The following is a 24556-nucleotide window of genomic DNA, read 5'->3' as shown; positions in this document are numbered from 1 at the left end:
TCCAGGGCTAACTTGTAATTACAAATTGCCAAGAGAAAATATTTAGCCCCTTAATTCAATGCCAAGTTTCAAGCCAAGCAATTTTACCTGCAGTCACCTAGGCAGTGAGAAGGGTTCATTTCTAGTTCTCTTTATACTGATGATGTAGTCCTTTAGGCTCCTGGACTCATGGTAGTGCATTTCAGCTGTGTTTTTACCTGGCTTGTCTCCACGCTAGAATCAGAAGACCCAGAGTGTTTTGTCTTCCTTTAATTATATTTTAGGCTCCAAGAGGGCAAATAATAGTTTTCTAATTTTTTGTAATGCTTGAAATATTTAGTTTAAGTGTGATACCCAAAATATATTCTAAAATAGTTGTAGAATGCAACTTTCGAAGGGGGTGGGCTGCTGGGGAAAATGGGGTAACATTTAAAATATGTAACATTATGCTTTACTATACCATATTAAAAATTCTTCCCCCAAATCTTTTTAAATCTTCTATTTAAAAATTAAGTATAATATTTTTTCTTCTAAGATTTGAATGTCTAACATATACATAAAATAACATTAAAATTAAGTCATTTTCCTCTTGCAGCTGAAATTCAACAGGCCTATCATTTAACATAAAATAGAAGATTATATTACTTGTCAAGTTTCTCAGTGTTTTGCCGCCAGTGAGTCATATCCTTCCTCCACCTCAGATTTTCTTGACTGCCAAAGGCACTTCCAGATGGGCTTCTCTCTGTTAAGTACATTTCACAACCATTTTTAAAAATGTTATTTCAAGTGGACACATATATATACTTGCAAACATTTAAGAAATCCTGCACAATGTTAATAATTTTTTACACAGCCATTTTTATCCTCAATAACAATGGAAAAACCTGACAACGATGCTTTTTATTCAAAGCTTTCATAACAGTTACAGAAGAAATATGCTTGCTATATGTATTATAACAACAACAACAACAACAAAAACAACATCCTTTTAAATAAGCAACTTTTCTAATACCTATTTTCTCAAAATCTTAACCATGGCTTCTATGGCTCTACATGATATAACCTTATTTCCTATCCTTATTCCTCTTGCTTGCACCACTAAAGTTGTGTGTGTGTGTGTGTGTGTGCTTGTGTATGTGTGGTGTATTCTGAATATATGCTTCTGAGTTAGAGCCTAAAGGTTGTTTTTTCTTCTACCAGATTCTTCTTCCCAAATTTTCCCTGGCCAGTCATTTCTTACTTCCACAGATAGGCCTTTCCCAACTCTCCAACTTCTTTTCTTCTTAATCTGCTTTACTTTTCCATAGCACTTATAAACATAAGGTTATAAATCACTAAGAACAGAGATTATGTTTATTTGCCCACCACTTAATGTCTGAGGCTGACAAAGTTTCTGGCACATTTTCAGTGCTCAATAAGTTTGTTTGATAAAGAAAGAAAATAAGGATAATTCCTATAGTGATTCTTTTAGACAACAGAAAGCAGAGCAAGAGAAAAACAAGGGCTTTCTCCCAAGAGGTTTCTAGGATGAAAGATGGACTGAATCACACAGACTCTTTTAAGAGGCAGTAGCAATAGAACTGATTTATACAAATCCAGCAAAAGTGTGATACCCAAAATATATTTGGGAATTGTGCAGAAATATAAAAATACTTAAACAATAGAATGCCATGATTTAATCAATGAGAAAGTTAATGCTCCTTTTTGAAAAACATGAGACCTTAAATTGGTTGGGAAGATGGAAAGAAAAATGGAAATCAAAATTCAGAGTTCAAATACAAATTTTAAAAATTTTGAGAAAAAATATAATTTGCCACACAATAAAGGACATGTCTGGATATATCATCTCTGTAGTGACCATATCTGTAAACATTTCACAAATTGGAGGAACAAGAAAGGAAATGTGTAAACATTTCATAAATTGTAACATATTGTTAGTAGTTCCACCTTTCCAACAATAAACTACAGAAAGAGTTGTAGTATAATATGAAGAACACTAAATTGGAAGCCAAAAGATCCTGCTTCTGTCACTTAGTTTATGATCTTAGACAAGTTGTTTATCTCTATGATGAGGATATCCTCTCTTAAAGATGAGGATAATATTCATTAGATTTTGGTAATAATTAAATAACCTACTTGAAAGTTAATTTTCATACCTTTCTTGAAGATTATTGTACATAATAAATGAGTTAAAAGAAAATACATAGGTCATTGTGAATTGTATATAACTACAGTGAAAAAATTGGTGCTCTATTAATTCCATTAAAGGCAAAGACTTTATCTTATTCATTATTAAATTCCAAACATACATAGCATATAAAGAATATTTAAGCTCACTTAAATAAGTGACCACCGTGATGACAGCATTTTGAAAAACAATAAAATATCTATCTAAATATAAAAAACCCTAATATGCAAATAGACCTAATGACAGAACAACTGAACAACCTGTCCCTATGAAGTACGCTAACCACCAGGTGGCATGCATGGAACATGGTGGGTGTTGGCAGCAGGCAGCAGAGCATGGAACAGGAGGGCGTTGGCTGTGACAGGATTATGGAGCAGGTGAGCAAGAGTGTCAGACCAAGACAGGGCGCTGGTCACTGTCATCAGGACAAGCCTCTGGTGGTTAGTGAAAATTCTTTGCTCCCGCACACTGCAGTCCCACCTGGCGCTTGCACCAGCTGCCAGCATTGAGCGGCCACTCACACCCGCTGCCAGCACCTAGCACCGATCCCAATTGTTGGCGCTGTCAGCAGGTGTGAGTGGCAGCTGCAGGCCTTGACCACCCCTGCGGGTTTCTCTACCTCTCCCTGCTCCTGAGGGGCTGTTGGTACAGCTGCCACCCCTCACACCCACTGATGGGGCCGGCCCTGCTCACACCCACTGCTGGCGCCGGCTCCAATTGCTCCATGCTGTCAGTGGGTGCAAGCAGGGCCGTTGGCAGAGAGGGGACTGAGGGCCACGGTGGGGGGCCTGGGTGGGGGTGCAGGGATGGGCCGATACCCACACCTGTGCCCACCGCAGCCTCGTGGCCCACAGTTCCTTTCAAGGTGCATGAATTCATGCACTGGGCCCCTAGTATACTTATAAATGTATAGTCATATTTTAAGTCAACAAATATACATGGAACTATTAGCATGTGTCATGTACACAGATGACTAAGCCATGGCCCTGTCCTTAAGGAGTTGACAGCAACAATATCATTTACATATCACTTTAGAATTTATGAAATGTTTATACATATGATCACTACAAAGATGATAAGCTCAGTTAGTTATACTACCTTTTAAATTCTCCAAACTATCACAAGTAGATAAGGAAAAAGAAAGTGGGGAGATTAAGTGACCTGGTCAAAGTTATATGGCTAATTGTTAGCAGACCTGGGATTAGAATCAGGCCTCTAAAGCTATTGCTTCTTCTCACTAATATTGGAGTTTGATGGCCAATATCTTTGCCTTAGTTACAGAGTATATTAATTCATTGTGCAAAATAGGTAACTTTTAAGAGTAAAAGGAAATGCTACAAAGAATGATACCAAGAGTGAGCCCTATATAGACTGTGTGATTATGATGTGTTAGTGTAGGTTCATTAATGATGTTGATAACGGGAGAGTCTATACATACATGCAGGCAAGGAAATCTCTGTATCTTCAGTTCAATTTTGCTGTGTACCTAAAACTAGAGTAGTTTTAGGATGCTATTAATAATCACACAAGGGTAACAGGAATAAACTGAGACTATCCAGAGCAAATCACAAAGAACGTTTCACCCTACTTCAATCAGAACTCTTAACTTGAGTTCCTACGGAGAAATGGTTATTTCAGTTAATTCACAGTTACATTTAAAACACTTTTTTTTAAAGGGTAGAACTGTCACTGAAGACATGCAACAATGAGGACTATAAAATAAACTTGAAGGAAAATGAAGAAATTCTCACCAGAAGGAGAAGACATTGTGTACATACCAAGCTGTCCTCGGCTTCGGCGCACCATTTCTTGCCTAGCACCTATGCTCCCAAGAATAGCTTCTTCAAGCTTAGCTCTCATGTCTTTTGATTTTTTAAAGGTCAAGCTATTCATTCTTTCAAACACTTTCTTTCCCTAAAATTTAAACATTAGAAAAGAAGAAGAGTTGAGAAAATTTTCTTCTTTCTCCACATAATTTCCTATCTTGTTCCTCTTTGCAATGGCATAATGATCACTTACTTTGTATTCAAAGCAAGATACACAGAGGTAAAGCAGATCTAACAGGCGGTTGAGCTGCAGGACTGAGAGATCTGTAAACCACTTTTGTAGAACTGACTCATCTGCATTCTTGAGAACCCAAAGGAGGCAGATCAAAAGGCTCCGACTTGATTCTGCTGAAAAGGTAGTGTGTTGCCTGCCACTCTGAAAATCAAGAACAGTAGAATGAGTTAGAATGATCAATGACCTTTCCCTTTTTGAGCAGTTGTCAACTGTTTTCTTCTAAAAGCAAAAAAACAAAATTATTTAAAAATCAAATATTATAAAATGATCATTTAGATAATACTTGTATATGTCATACACCTAACCTTAGACTTAAGTTCTTGAAGTTTATTGAACCTTTCCTGGCAATAGAAGACTGTTTTAGCTTGGGTAGGGCTTCCAGCAAATGTTAACAGAATTTATAAAGCAAAAAACTAAAGGTCTTACTATTAAAAACTAACATATCTACCACATAATATCAAACATAATGAAAGTAAAAAGAAGCAGCTGATTCAAAAAATAAGAGAAGTATAAGAAAGTAATAACAAAAAGTTTATTAGGTTTAGAGAACCATTGTTTCCTGTCAGGGACAATGACAAAAAAGAAGTCTTCGATATTTATACAATGTATTATAAAAAATATTAACTTTTCCACAAAATAAAGCTCAGAGTACTTCTGCGTCAGTTAATACAACAAATAATCTTAGTTATTTAAGGGTACAAAAAAACTTTTGTTTGAGGGTTGTTTTTACCGTTGATGTGAGAATAAAACTTCCAGGCCTTGTTAGTTGAGGAACTGATGTTCCTGCAATTGCCATGGCAACTGTCTGGCTTATCATGCTTCCACTCTCACTTTCATAATCATCAGTGGCTATACAAACTGGTCTTCCTCGTTGATTGTGAGTTTCTGAGGGGGGAAGGAGAGAAGAAATTCAAAATACATACATACATACATAAAACTTCTGAATAGCTTAATAAACAGTTCTTAATAAACACGAGGAACTCAGTAAATGTTTGTTTCTGTTTTGATTGAACTGGAAGTATTTTATCTAGTTAATGGCTAGCTTAAATGCAACCTACAGTGTTTTTTTCAGAGCAAGTGAAAGAATTCAATTCTAATATGAAAAGCAAAAGCAATAAAACTTTGTAGGTCCTAATTTTTAAAAAGCAACAAAACTTCATCTCATTAACCCAATGTTAGCAATAAACCTAATTATTGATATTCAGGTGAATATTAATTTAAATTACATTTATATGAATAAAACTAATACAGAGGGTAGTAAACAGTTTTCAAGTTTTCTTGTGTTTTTTTTAAGAGGAACAGTAAGTACACAAAAACCCTATTTTCTAACAAGTAGGAATAAAACTACTATACAATTATTACTTAAAATTTCACCATAAGAACTACTTACAGAAACCTTGCAGTGGATTCTCTCACAAAGTCAAAAGATTTTCAGTAATATAATTATTTACAGTTTACTTATATTAGTACATTTCTTTATATTGCTTTTCCTAAAATAAGATCTTTAATCTTGAGAAATTGTCTAACACTTTTATTATATATTGTGACTTGCCATTAAAATCTGTTTTACATATACTAAGTACCTGTAAAATCATACAGCTGAGGAACAGTTTCCATGATAATGCCAATCAGAGGTAGATATAACATAGCCACCCGAGCCTTTATCTGGGGGTCAGAGTACCGTGGGTCTGAGTCGTGACTGGATAGTAAATTGTGTACCATATTGATGACTTTCTTATGCAATCCAAACAGTCTATTTAAAAAGAAGATGGAGAAGAAGCAATAAGGTCACCTATATTAGTTAATACCTTTAAAGCAAACAGTCAGCAGTGGTACTGAATTAATTTTGTTCAACTTCTTAATTTTGCCACGTATTTGCATCTATTCTTTTTTTTTTAAAATATATTTTATTGATTTTTTACAGAGAGGAAGAGAGAGGGATAGAGAGTCAGAAACATCGATGAAAGAGAATCATCGATCAGCTGCCTCTTGCACACCCCCACTCTGGATGTGCCCGCAACCAAGGTACATGCCCTTGAGTGGAATCGAACCCGGGACCTTTCAGTCCACAGGCCGACGCTCTATCCACTGAGCCAAACCTGTTTCGGCTGCATCTATTCTTATAAAAACACTTCTATTTTAAAATTAATGTCTTTCTGTATAAGTAAAAATTGAGGGAAAAGAAATGTTGTATAAATTCACTAAAGAGTAAACCTGAATATTTTTACATTAACTCCTTCTTAGTGCATTTTAATGTTAAATAACGTAAGAGCAGTTATGGTGATATTTTATTTTATTTTTTTTAAAATCAATCTTTATTGTTCATATTGTTACAAAGGTTCCTCATTTCTTCCCCCCTCCACCAGGTTCCCACCTCACCCTCCGCCCCCTCCCCATCCCCCATTGTCCTCATCCATAGGTGCAGTTTATATTCAGTCTCTTCCTCCCTCCCTTTCCCCGATAGTAAATCCCTTTTCAGATAGTAAATCAGTTACTTAGCATTTTCTCATATCAATAATACCACCACATGCCCAATGACACATTTCACACAAAAGACATTTCCAAATAGGTCAACCAGCCTCATCCAGGCCCCACCCAAGGCACTCACAGGTCAACACCCCAGCCCTATACTAACTCAACACATCCAGATCTAAGCCTTCATCACTTGATTCAGCAGACCCTCAAGTTCCCGCAAAAGTTTCCAGCCATGTCTGAGAGGCAGCCGTGGTGCAGGGGCAGGCGAGGAGCGAGCTGTTCCGGGCCTGGCTGCTCCGGGCCTGGCCTCTGTTGCTCTGGTTCATTCCACAACCAGCTGCTCCGGGTCTGGTCACCGCCACTCCCGACCTAGTTGCTCTGGACCTGACTGCTGCTGCTCCAGGCCTAGCCGCACCCTACCCGGCTGCTCCGGGCCTGGCCGCTCCCAGCCTGGCAGCCGCTGCTCCAGGCCTGGCCGCTCCCAGCCTGGCAGCTGCTGCTCCGGGCCTGGCCGTACCAGACCCGGCTGCTCCGGGCCTGGCCGCTCTATGGTGATATTTTAAAGAAAAAAAATAAAAAGTTAACAGCTACATTTTAAGTAATCTTCTATTTCCTTTTTCCAAAGAAAAATCCTCAACCTAATGGATTATGTCGTTCACAGGCTGAGGTTGCCTTTGACATCTATTTGAACAGAACTTCCTTGCTCACATACCTCATATGGGCCCTAACAACTTTTCTAGACTTCCACTCGCCTGCATTTCAACTGAGATAATAAACTAGCAAGGGTCACTCTCATCTTCATAGTTTTGCCTTTCTTCTTAAATTGAAGATGCTTTGACTATGCAAACCATTCTAATTAAAAATTCATACAACTTCACCCGCCCCTTAATGCTGTACCTAGGACCAATTTCAGATCACATTATCTCTCCTTAAGCCTCTCACCATCAATATCAGTAAAAGACCTTACCTCCAATTTCTTTCTTTTAGGAAAGAAAGCCATTCCAAATTTGCTCTAGTCGCATCATTTAAAAAAAAAAAAAAAAAAAAAAAAATATATATATATATATATATATATATATATATATGTTTTTATTGATTTCAGAAGGAGAAAGGAAAAGGGAGGGGGATAGAAATATCAACGATGAGAAAGAATCATTGAATGGCTGCCTCCTGGATGTCTCCTACTAGGAATCAAGCTTACAACTTGGGCATGTGCCCTGACCAGGAATCAAACCGTGACTTCCTGGTTCATGGGTTGATGCTCAACCACTGAACCACAATGGCCAGGCTGGTCACATCTTTTAACATATCTCCATCTATATAGCTATAGATCATCTTTCCTGTGTTTCAGAAAAAGCTGTATCTTCTCTGTATGCAGATAATAATTTAATGAAAAAAAAAGCAAAAAAAAAAAAAAAAAAAGCTGTATCTTCTCTCAGAAAGTAACCCCTCCATATAGTCAATAAACCCCATCTTTCTTCAATAGCCTAAATGTCCCCTTCATTTTTCTTTTCTACCTTGAAAATATATGTTCACTTGAAACTAGTTTACTCTAACTTATACAGTATTTCACTTAGTAATAAACTATTACATGATGTCCCCAGTAATAAACTTCCTGAATGTTTTAAGTCTACACCAAGTGTTTCCAGTTACTTCCTCTATTTACTTCCTTTGTTTGTAACTAACAGAATTTAAATGTTTATAATATGGTACTTACTAGCTTCAACGTTTAATAGCTAAATGATTTTTTGAAGATACTTAATCTCTGTCTCTTTATCTATGGATGTGGGTAATAACCTACCTAAGGTGGTTTGAAATTAAGCTAAGTAATTTATGCCAAATGCCTAATACAGTGCCTTGTATACTGCCTTCCTCAGTAAATAGTAACTTTTAAAAAAAATTTTGCAAGAGAACGTTTATTAGGTAAATTACAGAGGTAGAAGTAATTGCTAGAAGAAATGGGCTTAGGAACGAGTTACAGAGGTAAAGGAAGGGCCCTTGGAGCTTGGGAGTGAGGAAGCTACTGTGCCTGGGGGAGTGGGAGGGGAAGAGAGAGAAGGGAAGGGAAAGCGATGGGCATGCTCCTGGCAGGGAGAGCGCCAATACATATTACCTTTTATTTCTTAAGATCATATAGATTCAAAAGCTGAGATCTGAAACAAAGTAATCTTAACGCCAGAGCCCTTATCTGCCATTTTATATAGCTGCCTATGAAACTTAGCTGGAGATTCTTCTCCCTTCCAGATTTTTATTCAGAAAGTATATTTTTAAATATTGTCATGAACCACATCTAATGAACATATATCAGATTTCATTCTCTAGATTTCTACTTGACATTGTCATCTTGTAAGTTCTTTTCTCAATATTTTCTCCAAATAGTTCCTCCTCTTCTGGTCATTTGCTTTTTGTGTTTCCCCTTTCTATTTCCTGCATCACCAGCAATGATTCCCAAACCTAACTGTCTATTCCTTATCTTTCAACAGCTCCCAATTCCAGCCCGATCTCACCTCTATCTGCCCTCCCCTGCAGGCCTGATTGCCCCTAACCCCAATAGTACATTGTATCTAAACTTAATCACACACAGTAATTAAATATAAACTTATGCAGGACCTGCAATATTCTATTCTAGATGTTGGAGATAAGACATTGTCTCTGTTCTTAAACAGCTTATTTTGTAGTAAGAGAGGAACAGACAGCAAAGTAATAATTTATTGTTACAAATGCTATAATAAAGGCGTTAATTTTCTACACAACTATGTCTGTACTACAAAATTAGCACTTAATCATAGTATATTGTTTCAGTTTTAACTTTCTTCCTATAATGAGTTTCTAGAGAGCAAATCTGTGATCAGTGTTAGAACATATTATTGCCCTCAAGGAATTATCTTGGTTTCTTATCAAGCTGATGGAATAAAAAGAAAAGCATTTCTCTCAAGTAGAAGAGTGGGAAAGATTAATCTTTTGATTCTTAGGAAGTTTAAGTGGGATACATCTGTCCTGTCATCAAAATCAAGCTAATATTCTACAAGCCAAAAACTGGTTTACTCACCCTTCAGCCTCAGGGTCTAAAATGACAGCCAGCTCTGTTAATACAAGTCCTGCCAAATAATGCTGTTGGCGGAAAGGCACAGACAATTCGAACATATTTGCAATCTTCTGGTCCTGTACATTGGTGGAAAATCCAGAACTCTGTTTGGGAGTGAGATAGAACAAACTATAATAGCTGTGCAACAAAAAATTCCACAGACACACATTACAATGAACAGAATGTGAGAATTATCTAAAAGTGAGAGAAACTTTGCCTAGAATAATTTATTGCCTAAGGTTTATTACAGATCAGTTTATTTTATTAAAACTAGAGGCCCAGTGCACAAATTTGTGCATGCATGGGGTCTGAGCCCGCAGGGAGTAGTGGCCATGGATGGTTGGCTACCCAAGGGGTGGGGGTGGGGGGGAGTGCTGTGGGTGGTTGGGGCTGCAGTGTATGTCATAGTAACTGGTCATTCTAGTTGCTTGGCTTTCATATATATAGACTAGTTCTGAGCATGAAACTTGTGCATGGGGGGGGCTGGGGGGGGGGGGGGAGGTGATTATCTCAGCCCAGCCCGCATCCTATCCAATTGGACATCCCTCTGGCAATCTGGGATCACTGGCTCCTAAACACTTACCTGCCTGCCTGCCTGATTTCCTCAAACTGCCTCTGCCTGCCTGATTGCCCCTAACTGCTTCTGCCTGCCCCAACCTCTCTACTTGCCTGCTTGATAGCCCCTAATTGCCAACCCTGACCTGATCTCACCCCCAACTGCCCTCCCCTGCTGGCCTGATTGCCCCTAACTGCCTCTGCCTTGGCCCCCACCACTATGGCTTTGTCTGGAAGGAAGTCAGATGTCCAGAAGATGGCCAGTCAATCTGGCCTAATTAGCATATTACCCTCTTATTAGTATATATAGGTTATGCAGAATAGAACTGCTTAAATGAGGGGGGGGGGGGAGTCTTTTTCAGCAGGAGGCAATGCTCTTGGCAGAAAAAAAATACATAATCCCTATATCTGGACTAATAGCCAGCCATTTGCACTATACTGCCAAACTGGTCATTAACAAATTGAACTGCTTTCTTACACCTTACACCAAACAGTTGTTGCCCTTAAAAATCCCTTCTAAGACCTCACCTTGGTTTTGCCTTCACAGTTCACCCAGATTAGGTTCTGATTGGTCAGTTTCTATACCAGTCAGTGTTAAAAGCTCTGCCTCCTAGCAGTCATTAGCTCCTCGCAGTTCACCCAAATTTGGTCCTGATTGGTCAGTTTCTATGCCAGTCAGCATCTCCAGGCCTGATCATAGAGGCGGGGCTGATCAGCAGCCACCCCAAGCTGTTGGCAAGCAGGCTGAACTGCTGACCTTCCGGGGGCAGGGGGTGAGGGGGGGAGGCTGGACTGCTGGCAAGGCCTGGAGAGAGAGGCAAGGGCTGACTGGTTATTCTGGTTGCTTGGCTTTTATATATATATATATATATATATATATATATATATATATATATATATATATATATATATATATATATATATATATATATATTAGTGGCCCCAGTGCACAAAACAGCCCTTGCCTCTCTCTCTCTCTCTCTTCAGGCCTTGCCAGCAGCCTGGGGCAGCTGCTGATCAGCCCACTTCTTTCTCTCTCTGAGAGGTAAGCAGTTCAGCCCGCTTGCTAGTCCCCGCCCACCCAAGCCTGCTGCGTGCAAGCCTGGCATTTGATTGTCCCTTCGATCATTTTGGAAGTTATGGACTCTGGCTCTTTATATAGATTGGAGAAAGTACTCTTTTGGTATAAGAAACTATGGTGAAATATACTTTTGATTATTTTCAATTTATTTTTCTCATACTAAAAGTTTCCATCTGTTGTCTCCCTCCCGCCCCATCTGTTTTTTTCTTTATTTCTTTTTGTTTGTTTGTTTTATTTTTATTGATCAAAGTGTCACAGATGTCCCCTTTGTTTGTTTTTCCCCCCCACTGACCCTTTCCACCCTGCACCGGGCCCCCCTCACAGGCCTTCACCACTCTATTGTCTATATTCATGGGCTATGCATATATACCTATAAGTTCCCCAGTTAATCACTTCCCCTACCCACTAACCCCACCTTTCCTCTGAAATTTGTCAGTCTGTTCCATGCTTTTATGTCTCTAGATATATTTTGTTCACCAGTTTATTTTGTTCATTAGATTGAACATATGAGTAAGATAATGTTTTAATATGATACTCTGAATAAAAAAAAAAGCATAAGGAATATAATCAATAATATTGTAATAACCATGTACAGTGTCAGATAAGTACCAGACTAACAGGGGTGATGAATTGGTAAGGTATATAAATATCTAGTCACTATGTTGTATGCCTGAAACTCATATATTACATGTCATCTGTAACTGAAAAAGAAATTTAAAATAATGTCAACATGTGACTTGGTTCCAAGTATAGTTGTGCCATTTAACTGTGTGACCTTGGGTAAGTTACTGACTTTAATGTGTTTCAGTTTTTTCATCTGTAAAATGGGAATAGTAATAGAATTTACCTTCTAGAGTTGCTTTGATAATTAAATGATTAATACTTATGAAGCACTTAATACAGAACCTATTATACAGCTTTTATTCCAGTGTAACCTATAATTTTTCCCCAGTGTTTAAAATGCTTTTTGACAGATGTGGACTTTCAGGATATTTCTTTCTTACACTTTGCATACCTGAGATGTTGCAGAAGAAACAGAAGGTGATGGTGATGCAGGCGGAGTAAGCAGGCTACAGGGCAAGTTTAATGTAACATAGTGCTCATGGCTGCAGATGATTCGCAGAAAATCCAACCTCAAGGACACCAGGACACTTGGAATTGGTAATGAGTAAAGCTTTGAAGACACCTTGTAAGCATTGCGTAAATAAGAGAAAACCAATCGAATATATCATTCTCTAATGCCAACACCAGAAGGACAGAATAAAGAATTAAAGAATAGTACTCAGTGGGCAGCTTTGTTTTTTGTGATTTAAGTAATAGTATCAGCTGTCTCTAAAATTACTGTTAAAATACAAAATTTTGAACTACAAGATTTATTGTAGAATTCCACTGATAGGCTAACTGGCTAAGACTAAGCCACATTCTTGTTTCTAATATAGCATTAATATTCTGCTTTTCAAAGATATACTTTATGAGAAAAAAATACACCACCAAATTAACTTCATAAAAGAAGTATTCATTCTTTTTACAATACTTTGTGTTAACCTATATTTATAATGATCTATTTGCCTATTTCCCCAGCAATACCATAAATTACTTGAGGACATATATGAACAGACTTAATAACTTTAGCAACCCTAGGACCTAGTTCAATGTTCAGCAAATGTAGGAGGTTAATACTTGATGAATAAAGACAGGAAAAGATTTTGGAAGCAGCAGAACATGAAAATTTTAAGATAGAGTAAAAATAATACATACTATAGCAAATAATTATAAGTGGGTCAGTGTCCACACACAGTTTTAACTTCTCTAATAAAAGAAACATACAGTAAAGGCATCCAATAGAACAGATCTTCAAAAGCCTAAATATTTCACTGCCAAATAGCATTCTTACCCAGTAGTTCCCAAAATCTAATTTGTGGACCAGCTCGGAAGTGCTTCACAAGCACCATGTCCCTCACTCCCTACGCCCACCATCAGGATTCAAACTCCTCAATAACACTGAGATGGGACCCAGAGGTCTACATATTTTAAGAACTTCTTTAAAAGGGATCTTTAGGATGAGTTACTAGCTCACTAGCAAAACTGCCCGTTGGGTCCAATACTAATTTTTTCAAAAGTTAGATTTCACTAATAAGTTGATAAAAATTTAAAAAGAGAATCAGCTGTTTGTGGAAAAGTTCCAGACTGCTTTTAGATTAATAAGAACAAAATGAATGACATTTGGGACTTGGGTAAACATTTGTCTACAATTCTAAACTTCAAGGCTGTGTTAGGAAGAATACATAGCAAAATGCAGCTACTTTAAATATCAATGAAGACACAAAAAATGCAGTTAGTTCTTCATTTAGTATAAACATTATTTTTGAATGAAATCTCTGGGCTGCTTTACCTGGTGGTGTGCTCCAGAATGGGCCAGTGTAACCCAAGCAAAAGCCAGTTTTACTGATATCAGCTTGCTACAGTCTTGCGTTCTAACAAATGTAACTTACTTTTGCTTACTAATAAAACTATGCTATTAAAAACAGTATTAATATATGCATGTATATGAAGGTCTCTTAGCTCTGGCTGAAAAAAGAGCAAACACTGTATTTAGGTTATTTGACTACTAATTATTACTAATTATGAATTACCTGTTTATAGAAGTTCTTTATAAGGCTAAAGACAAATCCTCTGTCCATAACAGACAACAGATCATTGAGAAAGAATGCAAGACTTGTGTTGAGTCTTTCAACCATTTCTGCATCCTATGAAATGAAATCAAAAGCAAAAACAAATAAAGGTATGAGAGTTTATTGTGAGCTTGAAAAATATTTATTTATTTAAAATATATTTATTGAGTTTTCACAGAGAGGAAGAGAGAGGGATAGAGAGTTAGAAACATCGATGAGAGAAAATCATCAATCAGGTGTCTCTTGCACACCCCCTACTGGGGATGTGCCCGCAACCAAGGTACATGCCCTTGACTGGAATTGAACCTGGGACCTTTCAGTCCACAGGCTGACACTCTATGCATTGAGCCAAACCGGTTTCGGCTTAAAAAATATATTTTTTAAAAAGTCATCATTACCTTCTGAAATCGAGAAACTATATCACTGGCAATTGTACTGACAAGAGCAGCAATGTCATCCATGAAACGCTCTGGAAAACGAGATTTTCTTGCTGCATTTAGTTTATCATTAAAGTATAAATGATGCACCATGCTCTTCACCTGAAAAAATAAATAAGCCATTAGTTTAATTTCTTACAGATGCAATTAATCATTATAAAGACTCTAAACAGTAGGGCTATTTGTTTCAATATAAAACGTGATTTATTACAAAGCTGAAAGATTTTTAGCTCCTCAAATATTTTGGAAAGTTCACTATAACATTTTGTATATTCCAAAGAAATGTAAAAAAAAAAAAAAAAAAAAAAAAAAAAAAAAATGCAATCCAATCACAGGATCATCTTCATAAAATTACCCTGGCTGTGAATAGGGGAAAAAAGTGTATGTGCCGAAACCGGTTTGGCTCAGTGGTAGAGCGTCGGTCTGCGGACTGAAAGGTCCCGGGTTCAATTCCGGTCAAGGGTATGTACCTTGGTTGCGGGCACATCCCCGGTAGGGGGTGTGCAAGGGCAGCTGATCGATGTTACTCTCTCATCGATGTTTCTAGCTCTCTCTCTCCCTTCTTCACTGTAAAAAAATCAATAAAATATATTTTTTTAAAAAGTGTATGTATGCAAAAGAAAACAAATATAGCACTCCTTAAAACTGTTTTAAATTAAATCTTTCCAAGACTCAACAATTTTGCCATTTCTTATCCCTGTGAGCTTTGAGAGATTAGGAACCTGGACTTCACTGTAGTGCCTCTCGTACCTAACAAATGGTGGATGTATATTAAATATGAATAACTAAATATTTTACCTAAATATTAGGTAAGCAATAACAAAGTGATTCAAGTTGATAAAATGTTTTTGGGGTATAGATTCTTATCCCCATGTGATAATGGTAAGAAATATTTTAGATTTAGGGAAATTGAAGCCAAAATTCTACATTTAGTAAATAGCAGATCTAAGTCTTAAACTATAAACTTTTGACTAATTTATATATAAGAAATCTGAACATACATTTACAACTATCAAAAAATAAGTCAAATTATAATTTTGAACTTATATTAAAAGTACATGAATTACAAATGTGGTGCTTATTTTCTAGGGAAAAAATGAGTTACCTATCATTTATGGATGGTCCCTTTACACTTATTTGGTGAAGAAATGGCTTTATATTCTCAATATATGTAACATTCGATGCTGAGACTGACCCTATGATGTACTCTAGAAGCTCCTTTTGTGTTTCTTTTCTATCTTTCTGATTTCCTTTGTTTCTTATTTATTTTTTACATACTGCTTTTCCAGAAGAAAAAGTTTCATTGATTTCAACTTTCTAGAGGCTGAAGAGAAAGATCCCTAGTGCTTGAAAAACAGTTCTGCTATCTATAAGCAGTGTATATTTAAAAGTTACTTAATTTCTCTGTGCCTTGGTAATATTTAGCCCATGGAGACAGTGCTAACACAATGCACACATCCGATAATACATATATACACAAAAGCAATAAACAATGATGTGTGTGCATAAATATTAAGCTCCTAATTGATTCCTTTGTTTTTAATATTATTTATTGAATGAAACAAAGAAGTTTTTTAATTGGCTTTAACTAAAATAAACTTTATCATTTCAACTAAATTGTGCTGAGTGTTCACAATGTTTATTTAGGGATATAATATATGTAATTTTGTCTTGCAGGAACATGTAAAACTGTAAGACAACAGAAAAAGATTTCTAGTATAAAATAATGAGCTAACACAAAAGTGTTCACTAAGGAAAACAATATTTAAAAAATGTGTTTATTTTGCTCACCATTAACTCAAAAAAGAACCAGGCCTGCTGCAAAGCTGCCTCCCGAACGCTGCCACTGCAAACCACCCACTGCAAAGCCAGCTCCTCGTGAAAAAGCTATCCAGAAGTAAATCCAAAGTTATTACCAAAGTCAAGTCTGTTAATAACACAAACCAAATAATAATGCAACTGCAAATGAAGATATAATGAGAATAAGCAAAATAAGGCATGTGAACCATTCAATGATGCAGTGAGGACACCCATTAACGAAACGGCTATTTATACATGTAAGACAGTGGCATGTTGAATAGCTGGAAAAATTACATGTTATCTTGTGGCAAAATGTAATTTTTAGGTGGGAAATAGCCTCCTAAATTGTACCTGCAAATAGAAACTAGACCAAAAACTCAAAATTGCAAATAAAATTTTGTTTGTGCCTTACATACATATTTCAACATATGCAAATACATTAATGAACTTTGCTGGTACAACTTAGGAAATACCTTTAAAAAATTTAAACTTTGACATTAATTTTCAAGTTTTCAGGTACTGAAAGTCTTTTTATAAAAACGGCAGAAATATCCTGCCTTGCAATGGATATGCATACAAAGCATTTGCAAAGTAGTGTATAAAACTAACAAAACTGTGCATAAGGGAAGCAAATCAACATATCTTACTAAGAGTGATAATTTTTCTAACTCATCTTCCTTTTCCTGGAGATTTAAAACACAAAACAGAAGCAGTTACAGAAACAGAATTAAGAGTTGATACATTTTTTGGCACTAAAATTTGATGATCAAATTTCAATTCACTGAAGTCCACAAGCAGCCAGACCTAAAGATGCACATTAAAATAATGTAAAAGAGCCTACACTGGGAAGGCATGCCCCAAAAGGCATCAGACAAGCAGAACTTGCTCAACTGTGTTTTAAAATGCAATGGAAATTCTGCAACATCTCATATTGATTAGGTAAATAAATCTTGTATCTATTTAATTGCTGAAATTATTTTCCCTCTATATGGATTGTCTTCATATGAATCTACCTTTTTAGTTGGTAAGCGTCCCGTTAATGTTTGTAAGAAACTTGACGTCTCTGTGTGCGAAGACATACGATTACAACTTCGATCCATAGCCTATGGAGTGAAGATGAATGATGACGAGATAACATTAAAGTCTGCTGTGGATGACTTTGCAGCTCAAGGAATACATAGAATTTTTTAAATAGTGTTTTATTGTGGTTTCAGAAACCATCTATTTTATTGCTCATCTCATTTTTACCATTATAAGTTTTTTAATGCCTTAGGAATATCAAAATGACTTCTAAAATTTTTAGTCTTAAAAAGATGAATATTTTAATAAATATATAAATTCAGAGTGCTGCAAAGAATGAAATTTTTATTTGTGTGACCTATACACATGCACATAACTAGTAAGAAAATGTAAAAACATACTTCTCAACTGATCTCAGACAAAAAAAAAAAACCCACCAAACTTTTATATTCAATAAAAAATTATAAAAGTTTAGAATGATTTCTTTCACTTTCCAGTATTATCAAAAATAGTATTCAGGCTTACCATATACTACATGAAATATAAGTCAATTCTGATATTAAAATATAATTAAATTGTTCCTACAAGAACAAAAACATTTTCCTCCAAAATCAATAAACAGATGAGAAGTATATTTGAAGGTATCATGCAGTATAAGCCATCAAGCAATTAGACTTAAGTCAGCAAAACCTAATTCAACTAAGTTATAATATATTTCATACTTTGCAACACAGCACAAATTGAGAAAGTATTTTGCTTCTGGTATTTAATCTTATAGGATGGGAAGCATACTGTATACTGTTCACATTTAATTTCTGCTTTATTATCAGTATTTTTACTGATCATGAAAAAAACAACAAGATAGTAAATGCTAAACGATACAATAGCTACACTTTAAACCAAAAGCAAATGGAAAACTGTCAGGTTTTTCCACTCAAAATATTTAAAAATTCCTACTGAAGATACGCTACCCCTAAAGTAGAAACCGTTATCAAAGTCATCAATCGCATAAGCAACAGGAACTGATATAATGACAGAGTGTATAAGGAGGGAGGGAGAAGAAAACAGGAAAGCAGAACAATACTGGTGCAACTGGTGGTATTCATGCATAGTAGTTGAAAAATGTGCTAAGTAAACAAAAATACACACTTTTTAATAATTAAAAAAGCAAGCCACTGAAATCATAGTATATACTAAAAAGTAATGTTCTAGAGGGAAACATCAGCAGCCAATAAAGAAACCTCTAATATAAACACCACCTGTGTTGATTCTGCACTTGGACTGGGGTTGGATCCCCATGGGGCAGCTTTTGGACCACCAGTGTTAACCCAGGAATTGGAGCGATCTAAACCCTAAGCATATAATAGAAAGCAGTTGGAAAGGAAAGAAATATTACATGTGGCATGCTGTAAATTATTCTTAAAGAAATCCAGAATTTCCAATGCAAACATTTTTTAAATTAGTACTGTTAAAGCAACCAAAAATTTTAGGCACCTACAGAGTATTATTAGTTTACCAAAGTTAACTTATTACATACATTTTTAAAAATCACCAAGACCATGAAGAACACCATTTAAAGGTGATTTCTTTTTATGTAAAGGGATCACCTTGAAGTACCAACAACTAAAATTCCCACAGCACCCCCCTCCCATTTTCTTTAAAGACAGTATGAGTTAGCAACAGTTAATTTACTATGAACATAACTAAGGTCTCAAAAAAAAAAAAGAAGAAGAAGAAAAAACACTCCATTCTTTTTTAAAAGAATTTAATTTCATTCCATATGTCATCACTGAAAACTTTTGTGCAGTAATACTCGATAATTCTATTTGATCCTGCTTCTTATTTTCTTTTAGGGACTGATAGGAGAAATTAAGTAGAAAAAATTTTTTTTAATGCCTAATATTTGTTCCTTCTTAAAAATAATGGTAAATTTGGGGTTGTGCTCAGTTTTATTGTACTTACTATAATTAAATCTAATGAGCTACTATATACATTAAGAAAAAACATTCTGGAGCTATTTATAGTAATTATTATCTTCATTATTACAATCAATAATTTAAAGTTAAATATGTTACTAATGTGTATGACCAGAAGTGAATTATGTCTATCTGTCTCTAAAAGGGGTCATTATGATCCCAGGTGAAGAAAACTGGGGCTTTAGTTCAATGTCTTAAACCTGACTGATGATTATAATTAATTGAGAAGGTTTGTAAAATCAGATTCTAGGCCCTACTCCCAAAAATCCTGACCCAGCAATCTGGGCCTGGGAATCTGCTAACAGAACTGGAGCAAGTTATAACAAGTTTTTAAAGGATTGTTGGAGTAAGATTTATGAAGACAAACCAAGAGAAACTGACTTAAAATATCAGAAAACATCAAAGGAAGAACAAGTAAAAGACTAGAGTAGTCACAATGTTAAGCAATTCTGTAGACAGTATCACCTAGGGAAATGGATAGTCATCTACAACACAGTATTAAGAATTCAGTAATAATAGATGGTAATCAGCAGATGCAATGATAAAAGTTTACTGAAGTTTTCTTCTGATGGCTTCAATTTTCACAATGAAATAGAAGATAAAGTCAGAAGGAGGGTTAGTGAGGAGCTTTTATGAGGCTTGAGGTAACAAAAAGTGGAATGAAACATTTTCTGGGAGAATGGGAAGGTAAAGGAAATACAGAAATATATATAATTGCTTGATAACATTAGGGCTCAGAGGTTTATGGTCTTTAATTTCAATTGAGACCAGCTATCATGGTATTTCTCAAGTCTTATTCAGTGGCAGAGGTAGTGACAAGGCAAAGGAAGTCAACTGGGTTGAACTATGGTTTGAGGTTTGGTTAAGCAAGTAAAATGAAGTGAGAGAAGGGTAAGGGAATTGAGGTTTGATATAATGGGCATAATTAAAGTGATTATGATATTTTAGCTGGCTAAATTGAAAGAAATAATATTAGGGGGGTAATACACAGTACAAAGGTCACTGAATCAAGTAATTGGAGGTTGAAGAGAAATAAAGAAATTGTTAGAAAGGGGGTACTGAAGAGAAAATTAACCCTTAATGGTTAAAGAACAAAATTCATGAAATTGAGATTAAGAGGATTAAAGTTATTGGTAACGAGAAGATCTAGGTTATGACCATGGCTGAGGCAAAGTGAAAGGCAAAATCATTAAAGAAGAGTTACTTAATATCTAAACCAATAAAATCAGACTAAATGAAAAGCAGCTATAAATAAACTTCAAGCTTCCTTACAATTTTTCAATAAAATAAAATTATATACAATTATAAGGAATTATGACTAAAGGATACTCCAAAATAAAGAGAGTTAGCAAAAATTTTACAACAAAGAGAAAACATAAAAAGCATTTAAATAAAAATTCATACAAGACTGTATTATCATAAAAAACTTCCCATTTTATGATGGCTTGCTCAAAAGTTGATGTTTATCATTTTATATAATCAAAAGTAAGTTTATGTCATAGGTCCCATTTTATAAACTACTTGAAAAAAAAGCAACTAATCATTCCAATATATGTAAATCTTGTTCTAAATCTTAGATGTTGTAAGTTATCAAATACATCATATGAAAGAAAACTCTAGAATCATACTAAATGAGGCATAATGCAAATCTTATAGAAACAGACATTTTAAAAGTATAGCCTTAAAGAAAATGGTGTCTATAGTTTATAGAAGAATTGATTATAATTAACAAATCAGATTCATTCTACAAAGTATTGTGTTTTATAAATATGTAAATAATGCTAAGTATTATTAACAAATATGTAAAGAACTTGAGTATTTTTCCTAAACACGGAAAGTATGTGGGGTAAGGCTAAAAAATGTATTTTTGATCTGTGAGAAATTACTTATAAATTGTTTAAAAGTTATTTTATGCCCTAGCCAGTTTGGCTCAATGGACAGAGTGTTGGCCTGTGGATTCAAGGTCCCGGGTTTGATTCTGGTCAAGAGCACATGCCCCGTTGCAGGCTCTATATTTCGTAAGGGGTATGCAAGAGGCAGCCAATCAATGATTCTCTCTCATCACTGATGTTTCTATCTCTCCCACTCCCTTTCTCTCTGATATAAATAAAAATATTTTTAAAAGTTATTTTACAATGAAGGATGCATAATTATTCTGAAAATGTAAAATTTCTGTAACTATATGAATAGATATAAGTAATTCTGATTTTTTTTGTCAGTATTCAAGTATTTCACCTAACCAACCCAAATCTTAAATATATTCCATTATAGTTCAGACTAAGTGTTAAACACAGACCCTAGAACATGCTTATTAATTCCTTCTCATATCATTATTATGAAATGCCAAATAAAAGTTGCTATGATTCCATAAAAATAACATCTTCCTCTTTTCCAATAGGAAATGTATTTACATTTGCAATGGTTTGGTCAAAACACATGACGTGATTTCTTGGACTTACTGTTCTTTTGTCCAGCTTGTTTAAACTCTGAAATATTTTTGTACTTTAAATATAAAAAGGGAATTAACTATTTGTTCCTTAAGCATATTTCTTTGGGTAATAAAGATTAATGTTTTAAAAAATATATAGCTAGATCTTAGATTAGCTGGCATCTCCCTTATTATCTGGAGTAATCATTAACCATCATTAAATAAATCATATAATTTTAATCCTGGTGCATCTTACATAGAGTTTTTCATAAGAAATGTAGCTCAATTACCAATCTAGATTCTTTTGGAGAAGGACTTAAAATTTTGTATCACTGATGATATAGTCCTTCTACCCAGCAGTCACATAAATCTGTTCTAATTCTATATAAAAATCATTTTTCACATGATGAAAGGCAGACAAAAGTGAATAATATATGATTGGTCATCCTGGACAAATTTTAGAATTTGGCAGATTTTTTTTTTTAGCAGAAGGCACAAACCAGTTTGCAATAGCAAGCATATTTAACAGAAACACAAAACACATAGTGTTTACTGGCAAAATGGAAATGTTTGTTATTAACTCAAATACATTTAAAAATTCAAAATAAATTAAAACATTTGGACATTTCTCATTTGTTCATGAACTGAAAATCAAATTTACAGGCGCATATCTTCAGTTTACCTTACTGCCGATGATTGACCGTACTTCATCATCTGGTGACGTGGGAGTCCCAGATATATCTGGATTACTGTTACTAAGGCTCCGAGAACGATTTAAATTAAGGCTTGCAGGTCTCACAGCAGATCTAGCCATTGTGGCATAATGCACTGATCCTCCTAAACCCCCAGGACCTAGAGTTGAATATAAAACAGCAGATAATTATACAAAGAAAATTAGTCAAGAAAGGACATGAAATTAATCTGTCACTTTACAGAATTTCACCAAGACCATGAAATGCTTTTGTTTCTGAATCAAAAATACTATAAATAAGAAAAAGTCTAGACTTAATAATAAATACACTAAGATATTCTATTTCACAGCAGTTGGCAATATCGTATGAATTATAAATACAATTCTTTTCAATGTTTCTTTTTTTTTCATTTTATTATTAAGGTATTATATTGTACATATTTTATCATTGCCCTCCCATCCCACTCCCATATATGCCCTCACCCCCTCTCTTCAATGTTTCTATGATTATAGATTATGTGTACAATACAACAAAATAGAAAACACTCACATACATTATCTAGGTACACACATTGTATCTAAAACCCAAAATGCTTCAGTTTGTGTCTCTTCTTTTTCCTCTGTCCTTCCTTGCTTTGTCCCTTGATACAATCAATAGAGGGACAGCCAATTTACTGTCATAATCTCTTTCAAGAGATTATGCTTTACTCCTCTATCTTCATCAGTGACAATCTGAACTATAACAAAATGGCACCTGTGTGATATCCATATAAAAAACCTTAAAGAAAGCCCACCTTATATAAAAGAACCCTTTTCATCTAAAATCAGGTCTGACACCATTATTCAACCATGTTCCATGAACATAAATATACCCAGCGACTGTATTCATAATTTATCTCCATTTTTCTTATTTAAAGAAATCTTTCTGAATGTCATATTTGCAAATAACAAATACCTGTCAACTATTTATTTGTCTTTCACATCAGCATATAAAAATGTTTTGCATAATCTGTGGTATTCTAACAGATACTGAATGAAAGAGTAAATGGAGGAGTATTATATATAGTCCACAATCACTTCCATACTTGGAGCCTCAAATACTATAATTTTAAAAACCAAGAGAGGAAATTATGAATCATATGTGATATGAGTCAATTACTACTACTTTTGCAATTAAGAAAAACAAGGAGCTAAAATTCATGTACTATTATCCTTAGTTTTCATAATGAATGCCATAATTAATTTTCACCATTATTAATCTTAACCTTGTCAATTGCTGGAAAGGGCACTTACCATTATCACTAGTGATAAATTATGATTCACACAGACAAATATATGAGCAAGTTGAGAGATATATATGATATATTCATCAACTAACTGAACATCTAATGAGTTATTCAAATTAAGATACATCCATCACCTCCACCACCATCATGAAAAACAAATAGCTACTTTGGGCTCTAGTATTCTGAAAAGTTATATGACTTTATTAATAATGGAGAAATCAGAACTTTTCTAGAAAATAATCTTTTATATTATTATAGGTTTCACACGGTTATCAGGGTTATTTCTTCTTTAAAGTCCAATAGGACTCCAATGACAAATAAATATTCTCTTTATCTTAACAGGAAATAAAATGCTTCCAATGACAAAAAGTTATTTTCAGGGCTCATTCCCAAGAATTAATTCAACCAAGATCTACTAAAGGAAGCTGTGTAAATAATGGTGCTTTAAAGTGTAACATTTATTTTACTCCAGCACTTAGAATAGTGTATGCCACTTAGTAGGCATTCAATAAATATTTGCTGTTCATGATAAAAAGAATAAAATACCTGGTGATGGTGAATTAGGGGAAGTATTTGGTAAGCGAAAAACATAATAGATATATGATGCAAGAAGACTGTTCCTGCCGTGCTGGTCATGACTTCCATCCAGATTTTTGTGAAGCCGATTTATAATTGATGACATCGCTTCAAAAGATGCTTGACCTAGATTAACTTTTAAGAAGAAGAAAAATATTTTTGCATTAATTTTTTAGACTATAACTTCCAAAAAGGTCAAGGTTTTGTCATCTCTATATACATTAAGTATAGTGATTACACATAGTA

At 35.0% G+C, this 24556-nt stretch overlaps 1 protein-coding gene across 16 annotated transcripts in view; it reads right to left on the bottom strand.

Moving 5' to 3' along the window:
• The window catches only part of DOCK7 (dedicator of cytokinesis 7), a 163560-nt gene that overhangs the window by 45399 nt on the left and 93605 nt on the right, over positions 1-24556 (bottom strand). For 5 of the 16 annotated variants that reach the window (XM_036448238.2, XM_036448240.2, XM_036448239.2 and 2 more), the window contains 14 exons: positions 24281-24445; positions 22440-22609; positions 18613-18705; positions 17347-17436; positions 16325-16420; positions 14495-14635; positions 14058-14171; positions 12440-12610; positions 9753-9892; positions 5812-5981; positions 4959-5113; positions 4187-4369; positions 3919-4081; positions 625-721 (listed from right to left, as the gene is read on the bottom strand). In XM_036448238.2, coding sequence (XP_036304131.1) covers positions 625-721; positions 3919-4081; positions 4187-4369; positions 4959-5113; positions 5812-5981; positions 9753-9892; positions 12440-12610; positions 14058-14171; positions 14495-14635; positions 16325-16420; positions 17347-17436; positions 18613-18705; positions 22440-22609; positions 24281-24445 — 1948 coding nt within the window. The remainder of the gene's footprint in view (positions 1-624; positions 722-3918; positions 4082-4186; positions 4370-4958; positions 5114-5811; positions 5982-9752; positions 9893-12439; positions 12611-14057; positions 14172-14494; positions 14636-16324; positions 16421-17346; positions 17437-18612; positions 18706-22439; positions 22610-24280; positions 24446-24556) is intronic. The other 11 variants (XM_036448241.2, XM_036448242.2, XM_036448245.2 and 8 more) reach the window with 7 other exon arrangements.

Source organism: Pipistrellus kuhlii, unplaced genomic scaffold, assembly GCF_014108245.1.
Source record: "Pipistrellus kuhlii isolate mPipKuh1 unplaced genomic scaffold, mPipKuh1.p scaffold_m20_p_2, whole genome shotgun sequence".
Lineage (NCBI taxonomy): Eukaryota > Metazoa > Chordata > Mammalia > Chiroptera > Vespertilionidae > Pipistrellus > Pipistrellus kuhlii.
This window is presented reverse-complemented; position numbering and strand designations above follow the sequence as displayed.